Below are 23,152 nucleotides of genomic sequence, written 5' to 3'. Positions count from 1 at the left end.
TCCTTGTTCGGGGTTTGTTTGGCTTAGGTGAGGGGGCTGGTTTCAGTCTTCTTCAGTATAGCATCATATGCTACCCTCATCGCAACGCGGTATGCAGAGTTCATCCTTAGTGGCCCTTTCTATACTTCCTGCGTGTAGGTCAGCTCTACACCAAGCTCTTAGCATGGCCATAAGCCCCTTCTCCTGCTAGCCCTGCCACTGTGCACTCTGCTTTCCTTTCATACAGAACAGTGTGCAGTGTTCTGCAAGGAGTACAGCCTTTCCTGTCTCTGTAAAAGCCTCTCTACTCCATCCCGCCTCTCTACTCCATCCCGCCTCTCTACTCCATCCCTCTTTATGAAACCTCCTACTGGATGAGCATCTCACCTGATGGGCAAGAAATTCCCATACCAACCACTAACAAATTGTTCCTGCCCTAAGACATTCATTGAATGAATGAATGAATGAATGAATGAATGAGTGTATTCATTAGTGCCTACTGCTTACAGACATAGCAGTGAACACCACGGTGTGGAGGGCCCTTCCCTAAGAGAAGTGCCACATGGGAAGTGACCAAGAGGTTACTGTTGGTCATCCTAGACAGATGTCAGATGCCCAGAGAACTCAGACCCTCTTTCCCGATCCCAAACTCAACTGTGAGTTTGGTACGGATCTTAGCAGATGTACTGTAAATACGCTGTACCCGTTCATTACCCCCAGCCTTGGAAGTGTCTTCAGGTCAGAGCCTCAGGGTTTTTCTTTGCTTTGCTTTTCTTTTTTTTTTTCTCTATTGTTTTAGCAACTGCTAGGACACAAGAAAGAAAACTGTGTTAAATAATAATAATAATAATAATAATAATAATAATAATAATACTTCTAATAGCACTTGGTTTATGCCTGCTTCAATGGCAGGTGTTTTCAGGGTATTGTGTAATTTAACCCCAGTATTATTACAGCTGCTTTATAGATCAGGGATCAAGATCTTAAAGATATGAAACAGGTTATTAAGATTACATAGCAGTGAGTAGTCAAGCCAAGCCTAGCACCCACAGCTGCCTGAGTCCAGAGCTCCAACTTTAATATGATGCTTGGTGAGAGGAATGGTCCATGCCCCCCCTACACACACACACACACACACACACACACACACACACACACACACACACACAAACACACACCACCACCACCACCCCATAGGCACCTAGAGATGTAGGACTATGGTCTGCATGCAATTTTAGGTAACCCTCTGGGTGCACAGCAAAACTGTCATCTGTAATCAGATGTACATATGTGACACCCAACCCCCTTCTTTCTTTCATCTGTGTGACTTCCCTTAGCCAAATGGGCACTAAGGAACCAGAAAGTTGCCAGCTCACAGTACTGCAGCATCTTTTAGTTTAGGCACCTTTGAGCTCCGTATCTTGGACAAATGATCAAGTGTTCAGAGCCTCTATCCTTTCCCTGCTGTCTGGGGGACCGGATGGATGAGAAGGGCTTGTAGAAAGCCAGGAGGTGAGGGAGGTGGGGCTCTGGGTCCCATGGGAGTCCTTCAGTTTGCAATGTCTAGTCCTGCTGAGGCATTCTGGTCTGATGCGGGGGCATTCTAGTGGATCCTCCCTGAAGCATCCACCACTCAACCTCCTGCTTATTTCCTTGAGGGCAGATGGAAACGTCTAGAACGTCTTCTCTTCTGGCAACTGATCAGACTTCACCATGCCAGGGCTATGATGGGGCATCCTTGTTAAAGAAAGAGTTCTTCACTGGAGTGCAGGACTGGATCTCATCGAGCAAGGAGGTCTTCCCTGGGATAAGCTGCACCTCTGTTTGGGATGGAAAGAATTTGTGAGACATTCTTTCAAGGGTAACCCTTTCCTAGATTTTTCAGTGTGGAATGAAACAAAGAAAGTCCCCTACGTTTTGGCTGCACCTTCAGCCTATTTGATAGACCTAGAAACTAGTTGGTTGGTTTATTGTTTCTGTTTTGTTTTAACCTTCATTCCTACATTCAATTGGGCCCTGAAAAGATTGCCCCTTTCCACCTCTCCAGGTGGAAATCCCAGGACCAATTTCCCAAGCCTGTATCATCCTCTCCCCAAAGTGGAATTTGCCTTCCTCTTTCCTCCAAGGCCAAATGGGAGAATAGCTGCCAGGTAACCTGATTTATGGGGAGAGGAATGAAAACACATCTGTTTAATGTTTTCAAATTATTACCCCTGTTACTCCTGCATCTTAGAGGGTAGTGGCTGGCCTCGGGAGCTCTCTGGGTCCCTTTATAGTAGCATGGCTCAGAGAAGTCATAGAGGAAGATTTACAAGAGCTTCAGAGTCCCTCCCCTGCTGGACTCACTATCCCTCCATTTTTTAGCCTACCAAGTAAATTTGTGGCCACTGTCCCCTCCTTGAGCAACTGGACAGGGGTGGGTGGGTAGGAGCATTTACTCTGCATACTACTGATAGAAAGGAGCTTAAATTAATGAGCTATGCATTCAAATTTTGACCAAGTTAGTCCTCACCATAGCACCAATCATGTCTAGCGTATTTAAATATGAGGTCATGCAAAAGTGAGCTTCATCAAAGAACCCCCACTGAGAGAGCACAGTGAGAGAACAGAACGTTTGAGCTGCAGATAGTATCTTTCAAGTTTAGACTGACTGCCGGAAAGGGAAAGTGGTTGTGAAAGGAAACGAGTCAGAGAAATGGACAAGTGGGTCAAGTAACGGAAATAGCAGAAGAGAAGTGTGAATGGCCAGGCCCCTTAGCTAGTTGCTGGATGTAAATGAGACTTGGTGTGCTTCTTGTGCTTAAGTATCTCCTCGTGGACCTTAGTGAGCCTCGGGTCAGAACTGGATCCTGACTGGATGAGAAACACAGCTGTCATAAGAGGGATTCAGATGAAGGGACCCGTTTCTGCCCTGTGGAAGTAACTGAACAAGCAGAAAAATAAAATTATTAAAATAACTGGCCAAAATGGAGTATGAAATAAAAAGGAAATGGGGAGGGACTTGCTTGAGATTATCATTACCATCTGGGCTGTGAAACATTTGATTCCAATCCCAGAAGCTTGACACAGAAATAACTTATAAGCGGGGACACATGCTGTTGAATTTTCAGGAATGACAGAATTTTTGTTATTAATATCTGTATCACAAAATGGGGAAGCCGACAGGCTATGTAGTGGCCAATGGTGGAATGCAGCCATAGCTGACCAGTATTTGCAACTTATCATCATTCGTGTGGTACCTTTACACCCCCGATGTTTCTTCCTCTCTCCTATGGAAGAGGCGGATGTTCTAATGAGTAGAAAATCCTTTAGACCCTCTTCTCTCTGGAAGAAAACATACTGGCCCCATGCAGGGGCTGTTTGGAGTCTATTTACTGGATCCTCAGGCTTTGTGTAGTACTTAATTCTGTACACAGCCATCTCGTCACAATGTTTTGGACACGTACCTGAAATACCCACTTCTTACCTAGGTTTGTAACACCAGAGATCATAGTGTGTGGTCACACTGGTTAAAAATAACACATCTTTGCAAGCCTGGCTTTACCATTTCCTGTGTGATCTTCTCTGGTTTACTGATTTTTAAATTGGGGACAATAGTCCCTGACTTACAGGCAAATTATTTGCAAGCAGCAATTGCACTGGAAAGTTGGGCTTCCCAGAGTTAAATGCGGTGGTCACTTGTTTAATTCGCATGGCAATACAAGACAGAATCACTGATATGAGTCAGAGGGCAGGTTAAAGAATTAAATGGCAGCTGAGCTTTGTGGCAAATATAATGCGAGCACTTGGGAGTTTGAGCAAGGTGATCGCATGTTCAAGACCAGCCTAGACCGACCAAGAGCCTGCTTTAAAAAAGACAAAAAAGGGTCTCCTGCAATGGTAATACTGTAAACTGGTGGTTACATAAATAATTTTTAAGCCCTCTTGGGGAATTCTTTTGCACAGAGTCATTTAATTTGCAACGGTCGTCCTCACAGTATGGTCTCAGAAGATGCTGCTTCCTCGCGGGTTTCATTTTTCTGCTCCTTTTAGGCTGGAGGCAGCTGCTTTGGAGAGTAGAGGACGCGGGAAAACTTAACCCCTTTTAGTCCCCCACCTTTTCTAGAAGCTAGCCACCAGGTCTTTGTGGGTTTGTCGTGCAACCTGACCACGTTTCCTGTCGGGGCCTTGGAGCTTCCCCAGACCTGGGTATGGGTCCTTTTGTGTGTACAGCTGCAGGGACAGCCTGGTCCAAGAGGAAGCAGCTAGAGGAAGAGCCATTCGCGTACGGGTGCAGGGCGGGTCCATGCCAGATGCCGGCCAGCCCCTTGCTCTGCAGCCTGCAGCCCGGGGCGCTCGTGCTGCGCCGCTCTGCGTGAACCTAGGCAATCTGACGAGTTAGAAGGTTGCTATGGCGACAGGCGGCCACGTGACCAGTCACAGCCGCTGCTGCGGGCGCCCTGACGTGGGAGGGCGTGGCTTTCGAGGGCGGAGCCTTTGGAGGGCGGGGCCGGGCGCGGAGCAGGAGCAGAGCGCGGCTGCAGGGTGAGCAGCAAGCAGCGGGGAGACACAACCCTCCGCCCCAGTCAGCCTCCGCGTGTGTTCCCTCAGTCGGGAGAGCGCCAATGCCGGGGCCGACCCAAACCTTGTCCCCAAATGGCGAGAACAACAACGACATCATCCAGGATAACGGGACTATCATTCCTTTCCGGAAGCACACAGTGCGCGGGGAGCGGTCCTACAGGTACTGGCACAGGAGCCTGCGGACGGTCTGTCCCGTTACGTAACGCGGAGGCCGGGATTGCTTGGTTGCAGGGTCTCGTGTAGGTAGTGTGAGCATGGAGGCTTTAGCGGGTGGATAGGTTTGTTGCCTGCAAGGGGTGTTCCTCCATCTCTTTCCTGCATGCCATCTTCCTGCATCCCCGAAGGGACACGAGCTCTGCACTTCCTCTCCTCTTTCCCTTTTAGCATTTAAAGGAACCATTAGGTGGCGGGCACTAAAGGAGCAAACAAACGGGAGAATGGCGAGAAAGGGAGGATGGTGAGGAGCGCGCTTGCGCTTAACCTGGGGAGCATGCAGGGAAAGATGGAATCCTCTAGATGAAGCTGCAGTGTGTGATGTTAAACCGCCAGATTGATGGAGCTTTGTAAGAATTCTGCGCGCTGATTGGTGCAAGGATTGACAGCAGAGGTCACAGTGTCAGACATTCACCAAAATTCTCTCCGTAGAAGCCTAGGCTGATTAGAAAGAGACCGGACTGTTCCAGATCTAGGAGAAAAAAAACAAAAACCGTGCGGCTGTGCATTTTCTGAAGAGTTTTATGGCCTCTACATGGGTGGGGGAGCCCTTCCTTCTTATTTACGGTAGAAAGGTGATGCCTGATGTTTTGCCGAGGTCTAATGTGAGGATGGGAATGCTATCGTTCATTGTGAGCTTTTTGATTAATGAGTTGTCTGTGCTGTTGGCATCTATTCCGCATTAACATATCTGGCAATATGTTCCCATAGATAAGCTCATTAAAATTGTTTGCATTGTTTGATAAGGATAACAATGTGATGCAGAACGTGGGTCTTAGGCAGCTCAGGGCCAGACTTACTGAGAGACAGATAGCTGAGGTTGTGTTTCCTCGGAAGTTCTTTTGTACTAAGGTGGTTATTTTTAAACGTAGCCTTCATAACCACCAACAATGCTTTTGCTTTAGAGCAGAACACACATACCTGTAAGATGGACCCCCTCAGCCAGTAAGCAACAGGAAATAACTCTCTTTAAAAAATAAGCCTTCCATCTGAATCCCCAAATTGTATTCTGGGCAGAATATTCTGTGTTCAAAATCTACATGCCTATCGCAAAGTAGAACCCAAAGCGCCCACTTCCTTTTCTTTGAGCAGAGACGCCATTTGTTGACTCAAAAAGGGAGGGGAGTGTTAAAAGCAACCCTTTGCCCTGTCATCTCTGGCAGTTATATAAATACTTAAAGTTAATTTTGGCTGTACCCATTGGGTCACCAAATGTCATGTCTTACGGTTCCAATGAATGGAGTTTGCAAGAGCATCCTTAACAGATTTCGAGCGACCGTTGTTCCAATGTAAGCCACGGTGGTTCATCCTCAGGTTCTGAGACTCGCCTTTTGGGGATCTCGCAGTTTGAAAGCCTGTCTCCTCCTCGCCTTCCTTATCTGGGGACACCCACCTCAAAACCTCAAAGGAGAATTTAGAGATGAACAGAACAGGTCGCTGTGCTGCCTCGCTTACCTGATCTGTTCTTAGGGGCGACACATTTGAAATCCTTGTTCCCCAAGTGACTCAGTCCCTGCTCTGTCGGTAGCCTCTGCTCCTAGGATGGAGTACACACTGTACCACGTGGGTCAGAGGAAGTTGCCTAGTTGGATTTTATTACTCATGTGAACCAGCTCAAAGTGGTAATGGAAAACTGTTTGACAGAAAGGTCAAACGGGCCTGTCGTTGTGAAAGAAAAAAAAAAAAAAAGGCATTGCTTTTAAATGAAACTGAATGTGTGCTCTTAATTCGAGTTATTCCCCCCAGTCATTAAGTGATTTCCGTGCCCTGCTGGAGGCATCCTTGTGTTGAACCTTACAGAGCAGGATTGCTGGGTGCTGTAGGGAGAGATACCATGGGCCCGATGAGGAGAGAGTCTTCATGGTTCCGTTTGTGCAGAATGATGTGCGGGCCACGCTCGGAAACAGATACGCTGGGTGCTCCCCTTGCTCTGCTCCCTTTAAAGTGAATGAGCAGTAGAGCAGTCGCTCAACCACCGCATGGTTTCTGGAGAGACCTGAGGGAAGGGAAGAGTGTGGCACATTTCTCTGTGCAGGAAGCATTCCATCATTGCCTTGGCATCCTGGAATAATGTAGCCATCTGATTGCTGAGGAAACTTGGAAGGCAGTTTGAAAGCCACAATAGAGATTTAACCAAGCAACAGTTTGACCTTGGCTGTAGGCTTGAGGTAGCTCTCGACGAGGAGATGTGCCTGCAAGTTTTCTGTGCAGTCCCTGGGGATCCTGAATGTCCTGAGGTCCTGGCAAGAGCAGAAGCAATTCTGTTCCTGGCCGCTTCCCTGACTGCTTCCCTGGTACCTAGGTAGACTCTCACAGCTCTTATCCCAGTCTCCCTTTCCTGACATTGCTTCTTACAATGAAGGATTTCCATTTTGTGTCTGTTTTGCTGCCTGCGTGTCTCCACACCACATTCATACAACGCCCTCCAAGGCCAGACGAGGTTGTCAGATTCCCTGGGACTGGAGTTATAGACAGTTGTGAGTGTAGGGAATTGAACCCAGGTCGCCTGTTAAGCCATCACTCTAGGCCATGTGAGGTTAGCTGCTAAGGCAGTGGGTTTCATCCTCAGCAGAGAATGCATGCAGGCACGTAGGTATGAGGGCCACTCTCAAGAGCTTAGACTGGAATACACCTGGCCTTGCTGGCATTGCTGGCAAGAGAAGGTGTGAACACGTAGAAGGGATGATGGCGTCCCACAAGGGATGAGGCTTTTATTCATTTAGGGTGGGTGGGTGCACATGCCATAGATGCAGACCTTGCCTGAGTGTGCTCCCTCCAGCCACCATGTAGGTTCTAGGAATCAAACTCGGTCTCTGGGCTTAGAAGCACGCACCCTTTACCGACTGGGCCATCGCCTAGGGCCAAGTACCATATTGTTCACCATAAAAATGAGATGTTGTTCTGGTGTAGACATCATAAACAAGATACCAGTGCCTGGAGTTTAATAGATAAATCATTATCAAAACCCCTGTGCACTTTAATTATAACAGCAAGCTTCCCTCAAAAATCAGCCTTGTGTTGGAAATTCCACTTAAAGCAACAAAGTACCAAAATGGCCCGGTAAAGCCGCCTGCATACATTTCTACAGCGACTGCACAAGAGAGCGTCTCCAGCCCCAGCTTCCCTGCTGCAGTTAGGAATCCATATATTTTAAGAGCTGCTTAAAAAATAAATGTGGCGAGGGCCATCCGAGGTGACACTCTTTAATTCAGAGAGCGAATGAGTCGTGGTCTGGATCTCCCTGGAGAGGCTACTCCCTACAGCTCTGCTCCACACAGATGCCGGTCGGAAATGAGATTTATTAACTGGCCTGCTGCCCGACGCATCTTTGTTTGCATAGTCTGGGCTTTTGAGAACGAGCGTGCAGAGAGGGCTATCTCAGAATGGGTGTTCCAGCCTGCAGCCACGGTAGCGCGAGTGTCTGAATGCTTTAAAATGTTTTACTCGGCCCCAGGAAGTGAACTGGAAAGGAAAGCAGAAGTAAAATGTAAGCCCAAAATATTCACTTAGAACTTCCGGCGTTTACCACTTTTATTTTTATTTATTTGTTTGTTTATTTGTTTATTTATTAAAGCGAGCTGTTGTTAGGAACATAGAGAAATATTCCATGTGCAGATCTAGAAAATGTCCAGTTGTGACGTGTGTTCCAGTCAGTAGGAGCTGTGGTAATAATGCCTCACATTACCAGGGTGTAGCTTTCAGATGCTACCCCAAGAACAGCAGTTACACACAGCAAAGGGCTAGCCTCACCTGTCTCCATTATCTGCCTGTGGATTCTCGCCAAAGGAGACTTTTACAAATACTGGGGTTTGTCTTTAATGTTTGACTTAGTGCTTGTAAAGCCCTGGAGGCTACTTAATGCTGTTCTGGGTGCTCAACTTTAAGACTTGGTTTGGGGGCCTTCCTCAGAGCCTCTATGAAAGGGGTGTGGATGCTGTGCCTTTGGGGAGAAGCTGGCCCCGCTCCCTGGTATCCATTTGTGGTACAGGATCTTAGTGGAGCGGCAGCGTGAGCTCCCCTTCTGGATTCAGATTTGCTTTCCAAATCCAGCATCTTTTCTGTCCTTAGGGACCATGTGATACTGAAACAAACAATCCCTCAGATTCAAGGAGGGACAACGACTTGGAAAGATACAAATATCCCATTTGGATGGGAAAATTCAATCCATATTTGATTGTCCTCTCTGGTCAGCCTCTGTGCTAGATGCCCCTTGAAGAATCTTGAGTGCCAATAAAGCCAGGGATAGAAACAGATCCTCCCATATCAGATTTACACTGCTGTCAATATTTTGCTTAGTCGACTTGCAGTAGTGGCTTGCATTTCCTGAGCCCACGGTGACTCAAGTCAGGAAAGATATCTTCATTTTGCAGTGAGAAAACTCGAGACTCATAATCAGCAGTTAGCAGGACAAGAGAAAGGTCCTTCTCTGCCTGGCTCAGGGAATCGCTCCTGGTGGTGAAGCAAGGCAAGCAGCATGCTTCATTAAAGGGACAGCAACTGGGGTCACTTCCTGGCTGGCAGTCTGATTAAGGGGCTGATGTACCTGAGCCCGTGTCTTGATTAGAAACTCAGAACAGAGTACCTGGTCTGTCAGTGTGAAGGATGCAGAAGGATGGATAGGTGTGGCCCAGGAAGGGTCTCAGGCAATCCCAGCATCATCATTGTGACGGAGGTCACAAAAGTGGCCCAAAAGTTTACCCTGTGTCATACGATCGTGGCTTAAATTTTGTTGATTTCACTTTCAAAGACAAATATATTTGCAAAATATATTTTTTATGAAAAATAACATTTCCCACAATGAGTTATGGGAACTACCTTCAAAAGCTGGATCTGGCAGCAGGTGCCTGAAATCCCAACACCCAAGACAGGAGGATCAGGAGTTCAAGGCTGGCCTAGGTTATGTGAGCCTCTATCTCAACATAGAAAAAGAAGACAGTGCTGCCAGGCTACCGTGTGACTGTGAAATACTAATACATTCAGCTGGTCTTGGAGGCACTGAGCTCTTCTAACACTGTGTGGACATCTCACTGGTGTTCTGTAAGCCTTACTTCTCAACTCACCTTAAGAGTCTGTCTGTCTTCATATCCTGGCCCTTGGTATTTATTACTACGTGGAGAGAATTCTTCTCAAGCGGAAGCCCCCAGTCCGCATATGTAACTAGTAAATAAATGTCACAGAACCTCTGCTTGATGAAACATAATTTTTGCTAGTTGCATCTCCAAAGATGGACTGTTTATTTTAATGAAAATAACCAGTAAGGTAAGACTGAGCAAGCTTTTATAGACCAGGACAAAAGTAGTCTTTTGATAAATTACCAAAAAAAAAAGATACATTTTACATATTTTCCATTCAAGTTGCCCCATGTTATTTAGGATTTTGCTCACTTGAACCAGGACAGATTGTCTTAAAGGTCTTTTCTTTCTTCTAAGGTAGGAGGAGTTGATGACGGATATATAGGGTGATCCAATTGATGGCAGCTTTTAGTGGTGGTGCCCCTCAGTGTTCAGCTAGTTAAGAAAAGAGGGTTCAAACTCAGTCTTCCTGATGCGTCTACACCTAGCATGGTTCCATCAGGTTCAGTAACTGTACCACAAAAGTCTGATTTTGGTCATGACGTTGGCATAGAGAAGGATGCCAGCGAGGAGTTTAAGGAGGAGAAGTAATTTGTATGCATGTATGGACATGCATATGGGCACGGAGCACATGCAGAGATGCTCGCTGGGGTGGTTTCAGCACCAACACTTTTGTTCTGCAGTCATTTGGCATCTATGACATTCGGCGGGACAGAACTTGTGGAAATCTAAATTTTAATTGTGCACGGGGGTGGGGGGCAGATGAGGGAGTTTGTCTGTAATCTTGGCACACCGGATGCAGAGATCTTACATTTGAGGCCAGGCTGAGCAACATAGCAGTATCTGTCTGTCTGTCTGTCTATCTATCTATCTATCTATCATTTTTCTTTCCTTCCTTCCTCCCTCCCTCCCTCCTTCCTTCCCTCCCTCCCTCCTTCCCTCCCTAACACAGAACTGACCCTGAGGGTTCCAGTCGATGCCTACCGTTGCCTGAACTCAGTTGGGAGCATCTCCTGAGATGCCTTGGATGGTCTGTAATGCTTCTTATCTTGTGTTGTTTTACTTTGAAGCCATCAATCGCTCGCTCTTTATTAAGTGCCTCTGCCCTGGCAGAGCTCTGAGGGGTAATGTCATTCTTCAGAGATGTCGGAGGCATTGTGAAGGCTCTCTCCTGCTCACTGTTCACTCTGCATATGAACGCCGATGTTCCTTCCTTACGAGCCCACCTTGGTAACCGCAAGGTTTTTAGTTGGTGCCGCTCAAATCACAGGGAAGTGGCATCACCGAAGTTGGCTCCTCCCTGCTGTGGTCCTTGCCACTCTCCTCCCATCGTTCTAGGGTGCCGGGACATGTTCCCAGCCTAGAAATGTGAAACACCTGAAGTTGTCAGCATTAAACTTTACACAGGTGCCATCGTGTTAATATTTAAGCCCACATTTTCTTCCCTTTAGCAAACAGACTTCCTTCCATCTGCCAGTCTGCTTATCGGGCCCTTAGAATCCAAGGGTCAATAATGCCAGCACCTCACTGCCAGAGGGCGGGCAGAAGCCTAGACAGCAGCAAGAAGAGAGTCTTGGCAGAGAGACCCAAAGAGGAGAGATGCTCACCCATGGCCCCAGAGAAGACCCGTGTGTCTGTTTTATTCTGGGGTACGGCTGACACTGGCTCACCAGATTCAACCAGACTAGCAAGCCCCAGGGAGCTTCCGGCCTCTACCTCCTCAGTACTGCTGACACATGCTACCACACCCTACTCTGTGGGTGCTGGGGATCAAACTCAGGGTTTTATCCTCTCGTGACAAGCACTTTACCAACTGAGCTGTTTCTTTGCCTCCCCCACTCCTACCCTGCATTTTGAAGCAAGGTCTTCAGTAGCCAGACTGGCCTGAAATTTTCTGTATATTCAAGGTTAGCCTTGAATTCCTTGACTCTATTTCCCAAGTGCTGGAGTTACAAGCCGGCGCCATTCTGGTCCAGCCGCAAGTCCTGTTCTACAAAACGTTTGCTTGTTTGATTGCTTGTTTTGGTTTTGATTATTTTGAGACAGAGTTTCTCTGTGTAGCCCTGGCTGTCCTGAAATTCTCTGTGTAGACCAGCACAGGCTGGACTGAAACTCAAAGACCTACCTGCCTCTGCCTCCCTAGTGCTGGGGTTAAAGGTATACGCAGCCATTGCCCGGCTAAGATTTAAAATTTGCTATTATGTGTCTAGTGTATGTGTGTTTGTGCGTACGTGTGTGTGTGTGTGTGTGTGTGTGTGTGTGTGTGTGTGTGTGTGTGTGTTCTCCTTTGTGGAAATCAAAGGACAATTTTGGCCTGTTCTCTCTTTTCGCTTTCCATGGGTTCCAGGGATGAACTCAGGTTGCTTGGTTTGCACAGCTTGTAATTTCCCCATCACCCCAGCTGTGTAAGTACCTTTCCTATGTTAGAGCTTCCCAAGTCACAGATGAGCAGTACCCCACCCCCATCCGCCCTGAGCTTTACGCCGAGGGAGCCACCATCGTCCTAACTTCATTTCGCTTTCTCCAGTGCACACTGCTGCGTTTGAGGGTGAGTCCAGCCTGCTTAGTATGCTCAGTAAGTCTCAGCCTAACTGCACGGTAATCCTCCATGAGGATTATTTTTCAATATCCTCTTTGCAGTTTCATTTTCTTCTTGTTTATTGAGCACCTGCTGTTTGTGAGGTGCTGTGTGGGGTCCTGACATTGTTCGAGAACAAGGAACTGCCATTTTTCTGTCACTCTGACTTCTGATCCACCTAATCTCCCACTTTAGGGCAGTTACACACACACACACACACACACACACACACACAGAGAGAGAGAGAGAGAGAGAGAGAGAGAGAGAGAGAGAGAGAGAGAGACTGACTGACTATCAGTATCTGACCTTAGAGTAACCCCTAGAGCCCGTGACAGTGGCCAGGCAGGCAGCCATCCATCCACTCAGAGCGTGCCTTCCTGCACAGGCAGCCTCCCCACCCAGTAGGCTGGATGAAGCCTGAGAGCATCCCCAGGGACACTGCCAGTTAAGAAACAAAGGACAGCTTTGCGTGCACTAACTTCACTGTGGACCTGCGCACTGTCTGCATTGGAATAAACAGACCTTGGAGTGTGTAACCAGGAGAGCTCTGCTAGAAAAGGAGGAAGCAGATGGATGCAGGGGTCCTGGGAGGGCAGGTTCTCAGAGGCAGTGTGTGAGGTGTGATAAAGGCTGAGGGTTTCTGGGACGAGTGTGTCCGGCTTCCCTCACCCCTGCCCCCCTCTTTCTTTCTCTTACTCACTCTGGGCGGAGTGAATCTGCTCCTCCAGCAGTTCTAGAGCAGCCAATGGTGAGCAGTAAGTGAACCTAGGGTGGGCATGGCCCCAGGCAGGGGAGACCAAGTGAGCCTCCCCCAGTTTGCATACCGGGGCCTGGAACTCATGATAAATCCACAAGTATTTGTATTTGGGGAACTGATTTCCTCTCCCTGGGATTGTTGAAAGGGACATAGCAGGGACTTCAAGATGTCCCACAAGCAGCATTGGTGGCTTCTACTTCCTCAGTTCCTGTGCGTTTTCTGTCCAGGTCTGGTACCTCCTTCCTACCAAATATCGAGGTCTGGTGGGACGCTCAGAATGCCCAGTCAGCGAGCTCCCTGGACTTGGCTCTGGCATAAGTCCTATATTCTCTGTCATAGGCTTCCTCAGGACTGCAGGACCCAGGACAAATGCCTTCTGCCTCTTTAAGCATCCTTTTCCTCCCATACCCAGGGAGCTAGCAGCACCAACCTCACAGGGTTGTCCTGACAACTGAATGCTAGGAGCGTAAAGAACACTGCAGCTGCCTGGGGCAAAGTCAGTCCTGTTCAGAATGCTAGCACCAGTTTGAGTCTGAGACGTTTTACCTGGCTTCAGTCTGTGATCTTTGTGTCCTAAATACCTGGCACAGTACATGACACTCGGCAGATGCTCTTTAAAAAATCCCTCTGTTGGCCTCATTAAGAATTCATGAAGAAACAATCAGCTGTATCTATTTAAAGCATATAGTTCAGTGGCTTTGGATATCCACCTCCGCTCCAAATTCTCTGTGCCCTCTCCAGCCCGTGCTCCCACTGCCCACAGCCCCAGGAGCCACCAGAGCCACTTTCTGTCACTACAGCTTATATGAAATAGAATCAGATGGAGTGCCCCAGCCCAGCATCTGGGTGTTTGAGATCCATCCATATTGGCTTCATCTACCGTTGTATAGCTCCTTCCTCCTTCCTGCTGAGTAGTACTCCATCCACAGTTTACCACAGTTTGTTTATCTACTCACCGGTTGCCAAACATTAGCATTTCCAGTTTGGAGTGGTTCCGGATAAAGCTTCCGTGAATATTCATGTAGAAATCTCAGTGGGGGCATTTTTATGTGTCTCTCGTGAAGTGATTGCGTTTAACTGTATGGGGTGGGCAAGGGGGGAAGTGCACCAGAGAACAACCTCGAGGGTTTCTGAGGCACCTGCCACTTGGTTTAGTAAAGACAGGGTCTCTCACTCGCCCTGAAACTCAGGTAGTAGGCTGTGCTGGCTAACCAGTGAGGGCCAGGGATCACCTGTCCCCGCCTCCCAGCTGTGGCATTAAAAGCCTGTGCCGTCCCCCCACACCCTCTGTGTGGGTTCAGTCTTTTTACCAACTGAGCCCTTAGCCCCCAGGGTTTAATCTGAGAGCAGTTACTCAAGAGTGGCTGTGCCATCTCCCTCTCTACCAGAGCCTTCGCCGATGGGTCCTGTCACTCTTTCCGATTTGGGGCATCCTTTATGGGGGTGTAGAGGAGTTTGGTGGTGACTGACGCTGAGAAGCCTTCTGTGTGCACATTGACTGTTTACGTACATTCTGTCATGGCGGGTGGTGCAACTCTTTAGCCCATGTTCAACAGCCATTATACAAGAGGGTGGATAAAAGTGGTTTCTAAGCCAGGCAGTGGTGGTGCACACCTGCAGTCCCAGCACTGAGGAGGCCAAGACAGGTGGATCTCTGAGTTCGAGGCCAGCCTGGACTACAGAGGAGTCTCAGGACAGCCAAGACTACACAGAAAAGCCCTGTCTGGAAACAGAACAAAACACAAAGTATATTTTGAATACTTTAATGTAGTCCCAGTTTAGATTTTAATGTGGGCGGGTTTTGTGTTTTACACCTTCAAGAAGAAAGGCTGCTTCTACTGGCCTCTGTCTACAGACTGCTGCAGACTACCTGACAGCTTTTTTTTTTAAATATCTTTTAAAGATTAATTTTTTTATTATATATAAGCACACTGTAGCTATCTTCAGACACACCAGAAGAGGACATCAGATCCCACTACAGATGGTTGTGAGCCACCATGTGGTTGCTGGGATTTGAACTCAGGACCTCTGGAAGAGCAGTCAGTGCTCTTAACCACTGAGCCATCTCTCCAGCCCCAGAACAATTACAGTAACCTAGAAAAACTCCTAAATCCATTTTTTCAGTGCCACGTGAAGGTGTTAGATTTGGGAGCGGGGTTCTCTTTTCCACCCTGACAGACTGCTCTTTTATTTCTGTGGAGGGCACTGTAATTATGTAGATAATCTCTCCTTTATGTTGTGGACTCTCTTACAGGAGATCAAAGGTTCTGCTATTAAGTTTAAGAACAAAACGTGTTTAGAGACGGTTTGTATTTCCTTTAAAGCCAACTAGGAACCATTTGCCTGTTTTCGAAATCTTGCCTGAACAGTGGCTGCCCCCTTGTTTGAAATTCTGCGGCGGACACCCACCTCTTACTCCATTCTGACTTGAGGGACTGCTTTTTTGTGTTGTACTGTTAGGGCTTAAGCCTTTTCCACACACATTTACAGTCTGCTTGAACCCGTTCCCTCCCTCTGTACTCTGCTATCCTGCCCTTCTCACCCCACCTCACCTGTTAGTCTTTCCCTCTTCCTAGACCAGCAGTTCTCAACCTGTGGGTCACAACCCCTTCAGCAAACCTCTAATCCAAACGTATTTACACTAAGATTCGTAACAGTATCAAAATTACAGTTATGAAGTGGCAACGAAAATAGTTTTACGATTGGGGGGTCACCACCACATGAGGAAATGTCTTAAAGGGTCACGGCATTAGGAAGCCACTGAGCTAGACAATTGACTTGTATTTTCCTGTCATCTGGACACAATTGATTTTTGTCTGACTGACTCCATTCACTTACTATGATCCTCCCTAGTTACATCCACTTTCTTTCAAATGATGTAAATGTCATTCTTTATGGCTGACGATAATTCTGTTGTGTTTATACAGACAGTTTCTTTATCCAGTTTTGTTGTTGTTGTTGAGGGACACCTACGTTGGGTCCATCATGTCACCGTTTGAACTGTGCTGTACTGCACACTGATAAGCAAATGTCCCTGTCCTGTGTTGGCTTACAGTCTTTAGGGTAAATACTCAGGCCTGATATTTTTAGCGTTTGAGACAATAGCTTAGTAAGTTGCCCAGCCTGGCCTTGAACTTGGAACTCTATTCCATCAGGCTCTTGAGTAGCTGGAACTGCATGCCTGTGCCACCAGGTTTGTCTTCATTTGGAAGCTTTGGCTCTCAGCTTAGTTCTAAGCCTCTAGGGGGTAACTACCTGTAGTTGGCGCTGGAGGCCAAGCAGCGAGAGGCGGTCTGTGGGTGCTGCCCCGAAAGGGCGAATGAGCTAGTTCCACACCCAGTTACAGCCCCACATCTGCTTCGAAGGCCTCAGCACAGAAGTTCACTGTGACTTCACAAATGCCCTAGGCCTGCTAAGGAGATTGTGTGATTATTACTTATTTCCTTAGTCAGTTTCTCTTTTACTGCCAAACCTTTAAGGCCAGACGTCGTCAGCCTTCCTGGAGGAGCGTGGTCTCCTGCACCCGTGTGCAGAAGGTGGTTCTCTTTGTTCTAGTTGGGACTGAGCCGGCCACAGCCGGTAAACAATGAGTGCAGAGTGGAGACATCCTTTTGCTGTAATTGGGCTGTTCTGTGAGAGGAAGCTGTCCTATCAGACAGGACATCCTGTGATCCTCTGGTTTACTATGTTGTGGGCAGGCTTGTTATTTAAATGCTCAGATGGTCTCCTGTTTCCTTCCCTGTTAAGTAGGGAGCCCACTGTGATGATTACTTTCGCTTTGAATCTCCAACAAACAACACACTCCCAGAAAATCAGAACTCATTTTCTCCTCCTCCCTCATCTGTGTGTTTTCCTTGGGCCGTTGTGGAAAACATTCACAGCTTCTTATGTGAGCAGTCATGATTTCACCAACTACCATTTTCGTTGCCCTAAAAGAATTAAATGAACATTAACAATGAACAGAGACATTTTTGTGTTGCTTTTAAAATTCATTTATGATTATTTCTTATGTGCATGGGTGTTTTTTCCTGCATGGGTGTATATCTGTGTGAGGATGCTAGATCACCCACAACTGGGGTTACAGACAGTTGTGAGCTGCCATGTGGGTGCTGGGAATTGAACTGGGGACCTCTGGAAGAGCAGGTAAGTGCTCTTAACCACTGAGTCCTCTCTCCACTCTCCAGAGGTGTTCTTTAAATCAAACATTAATATATGGTTCTAGGATTGGGTCTATTGTGAGATACCTACACCCTTAAATATGAACATGAAACAGGTCCACCAGGTGATAACAGGCACAGGCTGGGTGTTGCCAAAGCTGTTCTTGCGAAGGCTCCCACAACAGACTGCTGTACACTGGGTGGTTTAACCTTTGTCCTCTCCTCCTGGTGAGGCTAGATCTGCACTGTGCCCTTGTCGGTGCCATGCTCCCTTCACAGGCTCTAGGAAAGAGTCTTTTCTGTCCCTTCCCATCCTGGTGGCCCCATGGGTTCTGTGGTCTATAGTTTTAATGATCAGGCCCTGCCTTTGATTATTCTGCCCCCTTCTTCATCTGTGTATTTTTCTTGGACAATCATTTAAAAGTCATTATATCTTCCTCATAACGAATTCATTTATAAAGATCCTGTTTGCAAAGTCTCATTCTGAGGTTACTAATACACGGAACTTTAGGAGAAGGGATAGTCATTGCCTATGCAGTTCTGTGTGGAAGACTATGTGTATGCATTGTTTATGTAGTTATATGTGGAAGACTATATGCACACATTGCTTACGAAGTTATGTGTAGAGCAATATGTGTATGTATTAATTATATAGCTATGTGCAGAAGACTATGCATTAATTATGTGTGAGAACCCATTTTAAAGTGTGTGTTTATAAAAAACGCATAAAATGTTCTATTATACATACAAAACAATGGGTTGATTTTTGGGGGGTTGTTTGTTTCGTTGTTGTTGTTGTTGCTCTTTGAGGTGAAGTCTCCTGTTGCATAGGTCCACTGTGAACTGACAGTGTAGCCAGAGAGGGCTTTGAACCCCTAATCATCCTGACTCTGCTTCCCAAGTACTGGAATTACAAGATTATGCCACCATGCCTGCCTTTAAGTTTAAAAGAAACTTAAAGGATAAGGGTTGTGACAGAGAAAGGAAATAATGGCTCTTTTTATCCATGTTGGGAATTAAACTTTCAGCCTTGTGTGTGGTAGGCACTGAGCTAACCTCCAGCCTGAATTATGGATATTTAAAATGTTTAAATCTTAATTTTCTGTATTCTCCACTTCTTCTGTAGTGCAGAAATGTGCAGATTTTTTTTTAACGCAAAGATCTCTTTTAAAAGAAAAAAGCACTTGGACGTTTTAAAAAGCCATTTCTTTGCTTTATCAAATTATTACAAACTACTTGACCTTATTTAATAATTTCATCTTAACGTTTATGCACACACAGAAACATGCGAGTGGATCTGTTGGTGTTTTAGTAAACTTGGTATTGTTGTGCTTGATGTGATATTAACTATCACAGCAGCTACTGTGGGGACAGTGAGAAGTAATGTCCCATTGTCTCAATATGACCTCCATGTGGCCTCCGTGATGTCAGATCTTTGGCTCCAATTTGACAGTCAGAATGAAGTTATTTATTAGTTAATGGTTGAATTCAAGACTAATTTTTAAAACATGTTTTAAAGTTTCTAAGTCAAATTAATTCTGGGATTCACTAGAACTAGGTGTGGGGACAGGGCATGACTACTTCCAAAGTGTTACTTTTCATCAGTTCATACTGGCTCCAAAGTCAGGCAGCAGTAATCGCACGTGGCCTCTGGACCTGGGTTCTTCCTCACCGTGCCGTTCTCTAGACAGGTCAGTGAGGAGCTGACCAGTTCTTACTCTGCCCTTTAAGAGTCCCACATCTAGGGGCGATAGAGACGGTATGGTAGGTGAGTGCACTTGTGTAAGGCTCTGAGTTAGAATCCCTGTACTCTTCAGAAGACACGGGTGTGTCGTAAATAAAACTCTTAAATTCAGTAGAGCCCACAAACCTTCCACATTAACCTACTACCACTCTAAGATTTCTTTGTCCAAGCCACCTCACTTCCTCCATTCCTCAAGCCAAGGGTCTTACTGCATGTAGGTTATTTTTGTGCCTGATCTGGTTTATATGCGGCAGAGCTCCTACCCGCTGACGTGTTCAGCTCTTGCTCTTCCCTCTAGAAACTTCAGTGCTGAACCCCCTTGCTGGGTATGGTATGATTCTGACCTAGAACTAAAACAAGGGGAGAGCAAAGAAATAGTGCAACACCGTGTGTGTGTGTGTGTGTGTGTGTGTGTGTGTGTGTGTGTGTGTGTGTACGCACACTCGTGCACGAGTGTATCTGTGTGTGTGCACTCGTACAAGAGCATGTAAATGCTATAACTTTTGACCTGTAACAAGACTAAAGAGAATAAAGCAAATAAATACTGCTGATATCTTCCTTCCTTCCTTCCTTCCTTCCTTCCTTCCTTCCTTCCTTCCTTCCGCTTCCCGCCTCTGGTATGGGTAAATTGGTGTTTCTATAGATATTTCTGATATTAAAAAGACTGTTAGTGTCTTCATTCTGGTAATGGTAATGAGTTTGTTGACTTAAAAACAAATTTCAAATATACAAGATGGTAGTTGGCGTCATAAACAAGAGCACTAAGAAGTTGGCTGAGATGTGTCCTAGTAGCAGTGCACTTGTCTGCGTGTCTGAGGTCTTTGGTTGGATTCCCAGAACTGCAAAACAAATTGGAGAGTATTCTAATTTACTCGTTATTGTCAGCTTGACTGTGAGAAGAATTACCAATGAGTGACTCCTCTGGGTATATCAGTGGGGTTTCCAGAGTCGTTTCTGTGAAGAGGGAAGACCTACCCTGAATGTGGATAGAACCAACCAGTGGGCCTGAGTCCCCAGATTGAAGTAAAAGGGAGGAAAGAAGGATCCCTTGAGTTCCTTCGTCTTCAGACTCCACACCTCTGCTGAGAGGGTGTTTAGTTTGGGGGAAGCTGCTGTGTGAACTGGCAGAGGAAGAGGGCTCCTGGCTTCAGTACAGTCGCCTACAGCCACAGCCCTGGGCCCAGATCACTCACTCTGTCTCAGCCACCGTGGTCACCAGCACATCTGTTTGTTGCCATGTTCAGGAACGACGTCTTTTCTCATGTATGTGATACAGACTGTGGTCTCTGGGGTTGTGTTGTGAGTTTGATAATCACGCAAGGATGTTCATCCTGCTGTCTGCTGGTGACATGTGGCCCAGGATAGCTTCAGTGTGGCTGACCCCAAACTTTGTAGATGACAGGGTGACTGAGACGCCAAAGGGAAGCTTTTTCACTCCAGGTAGGAGCTGAAAAGTTCGTAGCGTTCTGTTCCCCGGTCTGAAGTTTTCCCTTTTGACAGAGCCTACTTTGGAAAGAATTTCGAGAGGAAGGACTCAGGGGATGAGACTCTGTTACTCAATTCAAGTTTACTAGAATATCTTTAAATGTTAGCCTGCAGTTTACTGTCTTATTAACAGTCTGTTTTATGGTACTTCCTTTTCATTTCAAAATGTTCTCACGTGTTTAAAAATCATTTTTACCATAAAGAAGGTGCAAGCCTTTGGATAAGCAACAGTCTTTGGGAGCGAGATACCAAGATTGTATTTTTAAGGATATGTTATTCTGAACACATAGTCAAGATTCCTTTATTTAGATACCAATCTAAATTCCTTTATTAGCTTTGAAAAAAAAAACCTATAAGCAGTCAATTTTTGCTAATCTGCCACAAAAAAAGTAAATTGAGAGCCTTGGCTCTAGAATACATAGTAACTAGAAATGTAAAATGTGATGGATCCTAAAATACTAGCGTGGCTTATGTGTTCCAGCTGCCAGGTGCTCTCGCCAAAAGCCTTTCCCATCAATAAACGGGGGAAATCTCACCCAGATCTCTACTGTTCAGGGCCTCTCTTCCTGGAAACATTTGTTTAAAAACCATTGTGGTTTAAGTGCAGGGTGAGGAACAGGGTTTAGCGCCTGCCTGGGCTGCAGGAGTTCAAGGCTGTCCTGGAGAATTTAGCCGTGCCCCAGTCCTGAGGTAAGATTAGGAGGCTGGGACGGTAGCTCACAGGTACAGAGCACTCACCTAGCATGCTCCGGGCCTGGGTTTGCTCCCCTGTACAAAATGAAGACTTGATACAGTTACAAAACAGCTCCCTAGAGCCACACTGGGTCTACACAGCAGCTCTTTCTCTTCGAGGTCTGGAGAGGAGGGGGCTCACATTGAGAATCACCCCCGCTCCAGACCCCAGCTCTGCTGCATGATGGTTGTGACCTCACAGAACCTCTAACTTTTCCCACATCGAGGCGTAAAAGAAGCTGTGAGGCATTGTCGGGTGGACAAAAGCTGTGCTCATGGCTTCCTCTTACAGTAGAAATGGGTAGTCGCTAAATACTGTCCCATATCACCTCATCCTGGCCCCATGGTTCCCCATTGAAGGAGTCTCTGGTGGGGTTATACAGATGACCAAGTTTACCCAACCACTTGGGTGTTTGGGTCTAGCTCTGGATCTCGAAGCTGGTGCCCTTGTCCTCCCTAGGACAGAGCCCTGTTGAGTCCCCCATGCTAGGGAGCCCTTTGTAGCTGCCGTGAAGAATGCACGTTAATTACCCCTCACTTTTTTTTTTTTTAATTCAAAAGACAAAGTCCTTTAGTCCACTCAGCCCTAATTTGTTCCCTGCAAGCTGCCCCATAGCACAGGGATATATCAGAACATCGCCTGCATTACTTATCATGTCCTGCAGCTTTCTCTTCCCCTCAGAACTCTCTGGAACACTCGTTTATTCAGCGCGGACTTAGTTTTGTGCACGCCCTGGAGATGGGGCAGTAAGTAAGACATACAAAGTTCCTGCCTGCACAGACTTTGCACTGGGGGGATAGGAAGGCTGGCTGAGGAGTTGACATTGAAGCTAATCAGAGATTGTGTAATAGCTAGGAGTCAGGAACAGAATGACGTCAGAGTAACTGGAGAGGCCACTTCAGGGCGGCAGGAGGGCCTGCTGAGAAGCTGACATGGAGGCCGGACCTGAAGCTTGAGGTGTAGGTGGTAGTGCCAGGTTCTGGACACAGCTTCAGTTTTCTTTGCCTGTGCCCTTGTTATCCCTTCATGATGAGCTGGGAGCTTGTCACTTGTTCCTCACTACCGGAAGGTTTAGAGGAGGCAAACCGAAGGTGCTGACAGAGGAGCAGCAGCACCTGAGCCCCGTTCCACCGCCACACGCTCTTCTGCACCGACTCTTACACAGCTGAGCATGACCGCACAGTGGCACCCAGTGCGCCCACTTCCTGAAAGGTTAACCAGGGGCCGTGCCGGGTGGGGTGACTTGGGCCCTGACTTAAAATTACTTGGGATCCTGGGAGAGAGGAAAGGTCAGAGTGGCAGGGAACAAGGCCAAGCAAGGCTGGGAAAGTAAACAGAAGGCATATGGAGAAGAAGAGGATATAGAGGGAGCCAAGAGGGGTAGGCGGGGCTGCTGGGCAAAAGTTGGTGCCCCGAGGAGGCCAGCCAAATCTTGTGGCATGGGAACAAGCCCCGGGTTATTGGGATTATTTTCAGAACATGGAGAAAGCCACCCTCTGCTTGGAACAGATGGATATTTAGGCAAATACAATCAGCTGCATTTCTGACCATATGAAGAGACATGTGTCCACTGTGCCTGCACGAATGTGTGCACAGTGTACGCGTATGAGCGACCTTGGCACTTTCTCAGTCTATGAGATTAGCTTCCATTATATCCCTGGACAAAAAGACTTTTTAGGATTCTAAAATTTTCATATTTCTTGGATAAGAGTCAAGCTTCTGATTCATTTGAGGGTCCTAGATATCAACTTGATTCTGAGATTAAAAATCAAAATAGCAGAAATGTCTACCTGTATTTGACATCTAAAGGTTTCTTTCTTCTTGGTTAAAAACGGAACAGAGGACATGCTCAGGAGACTCCTGATGAAAGA

The 23,152-nt window shown here is 46.8% G+C and overlaps 1 protein-coding gene across 3 annotated transcripts in view; it reads left to right on the top strand.

Annotated features, from left to right (window-relative positions):
• The window catches only part of Mapre2 (microtubule associated protein RP/EB family member 2), a 142,031-nt gene that overhangs the window by 38,304 nt on the left and 80,575 nt on the right, over positions 1-23,152 (top strand). Inside the window, exon 1 of one of the 3 annotated variants that reach the window (XM_032886066.1) lies at positions 4,459-4,702. The exons of the other annotated variants lie outside the window; for them this stretch is intronic. Within the exon in view, the coding sequence (XP_032741957.1) occupies positions 4,584-4,702 (119 nt within the window). The 5' untranslated portion in view covers positions 4,459-4,583. Of the gene's footprint in view, positions 1-4,458; positions 4,703-23,152 lie in introns of those variants that run through there. 3 annotated transcript variants of the gene reach the window in all.

The sequence above is a fragment of the Rattus rattus genome, chromosome 15 (genome assembly GCF_011064425.1).
Source record: "Rattus rattus isolate New Zealand chromosome 15, Rrattus_CSIRO_v1, whole genome shotgun sequence".
Taxonomy (NCBI): Eukaryota; Metazoa; Chordata; class Mammalia; order Rodentia; family Muridae; genus Rattus; species Rattus rattus.
Note: the sequence above shows the minus strand (reverse complement) of the source record. Positions and strands in the feature narration are given on the sequence as shown.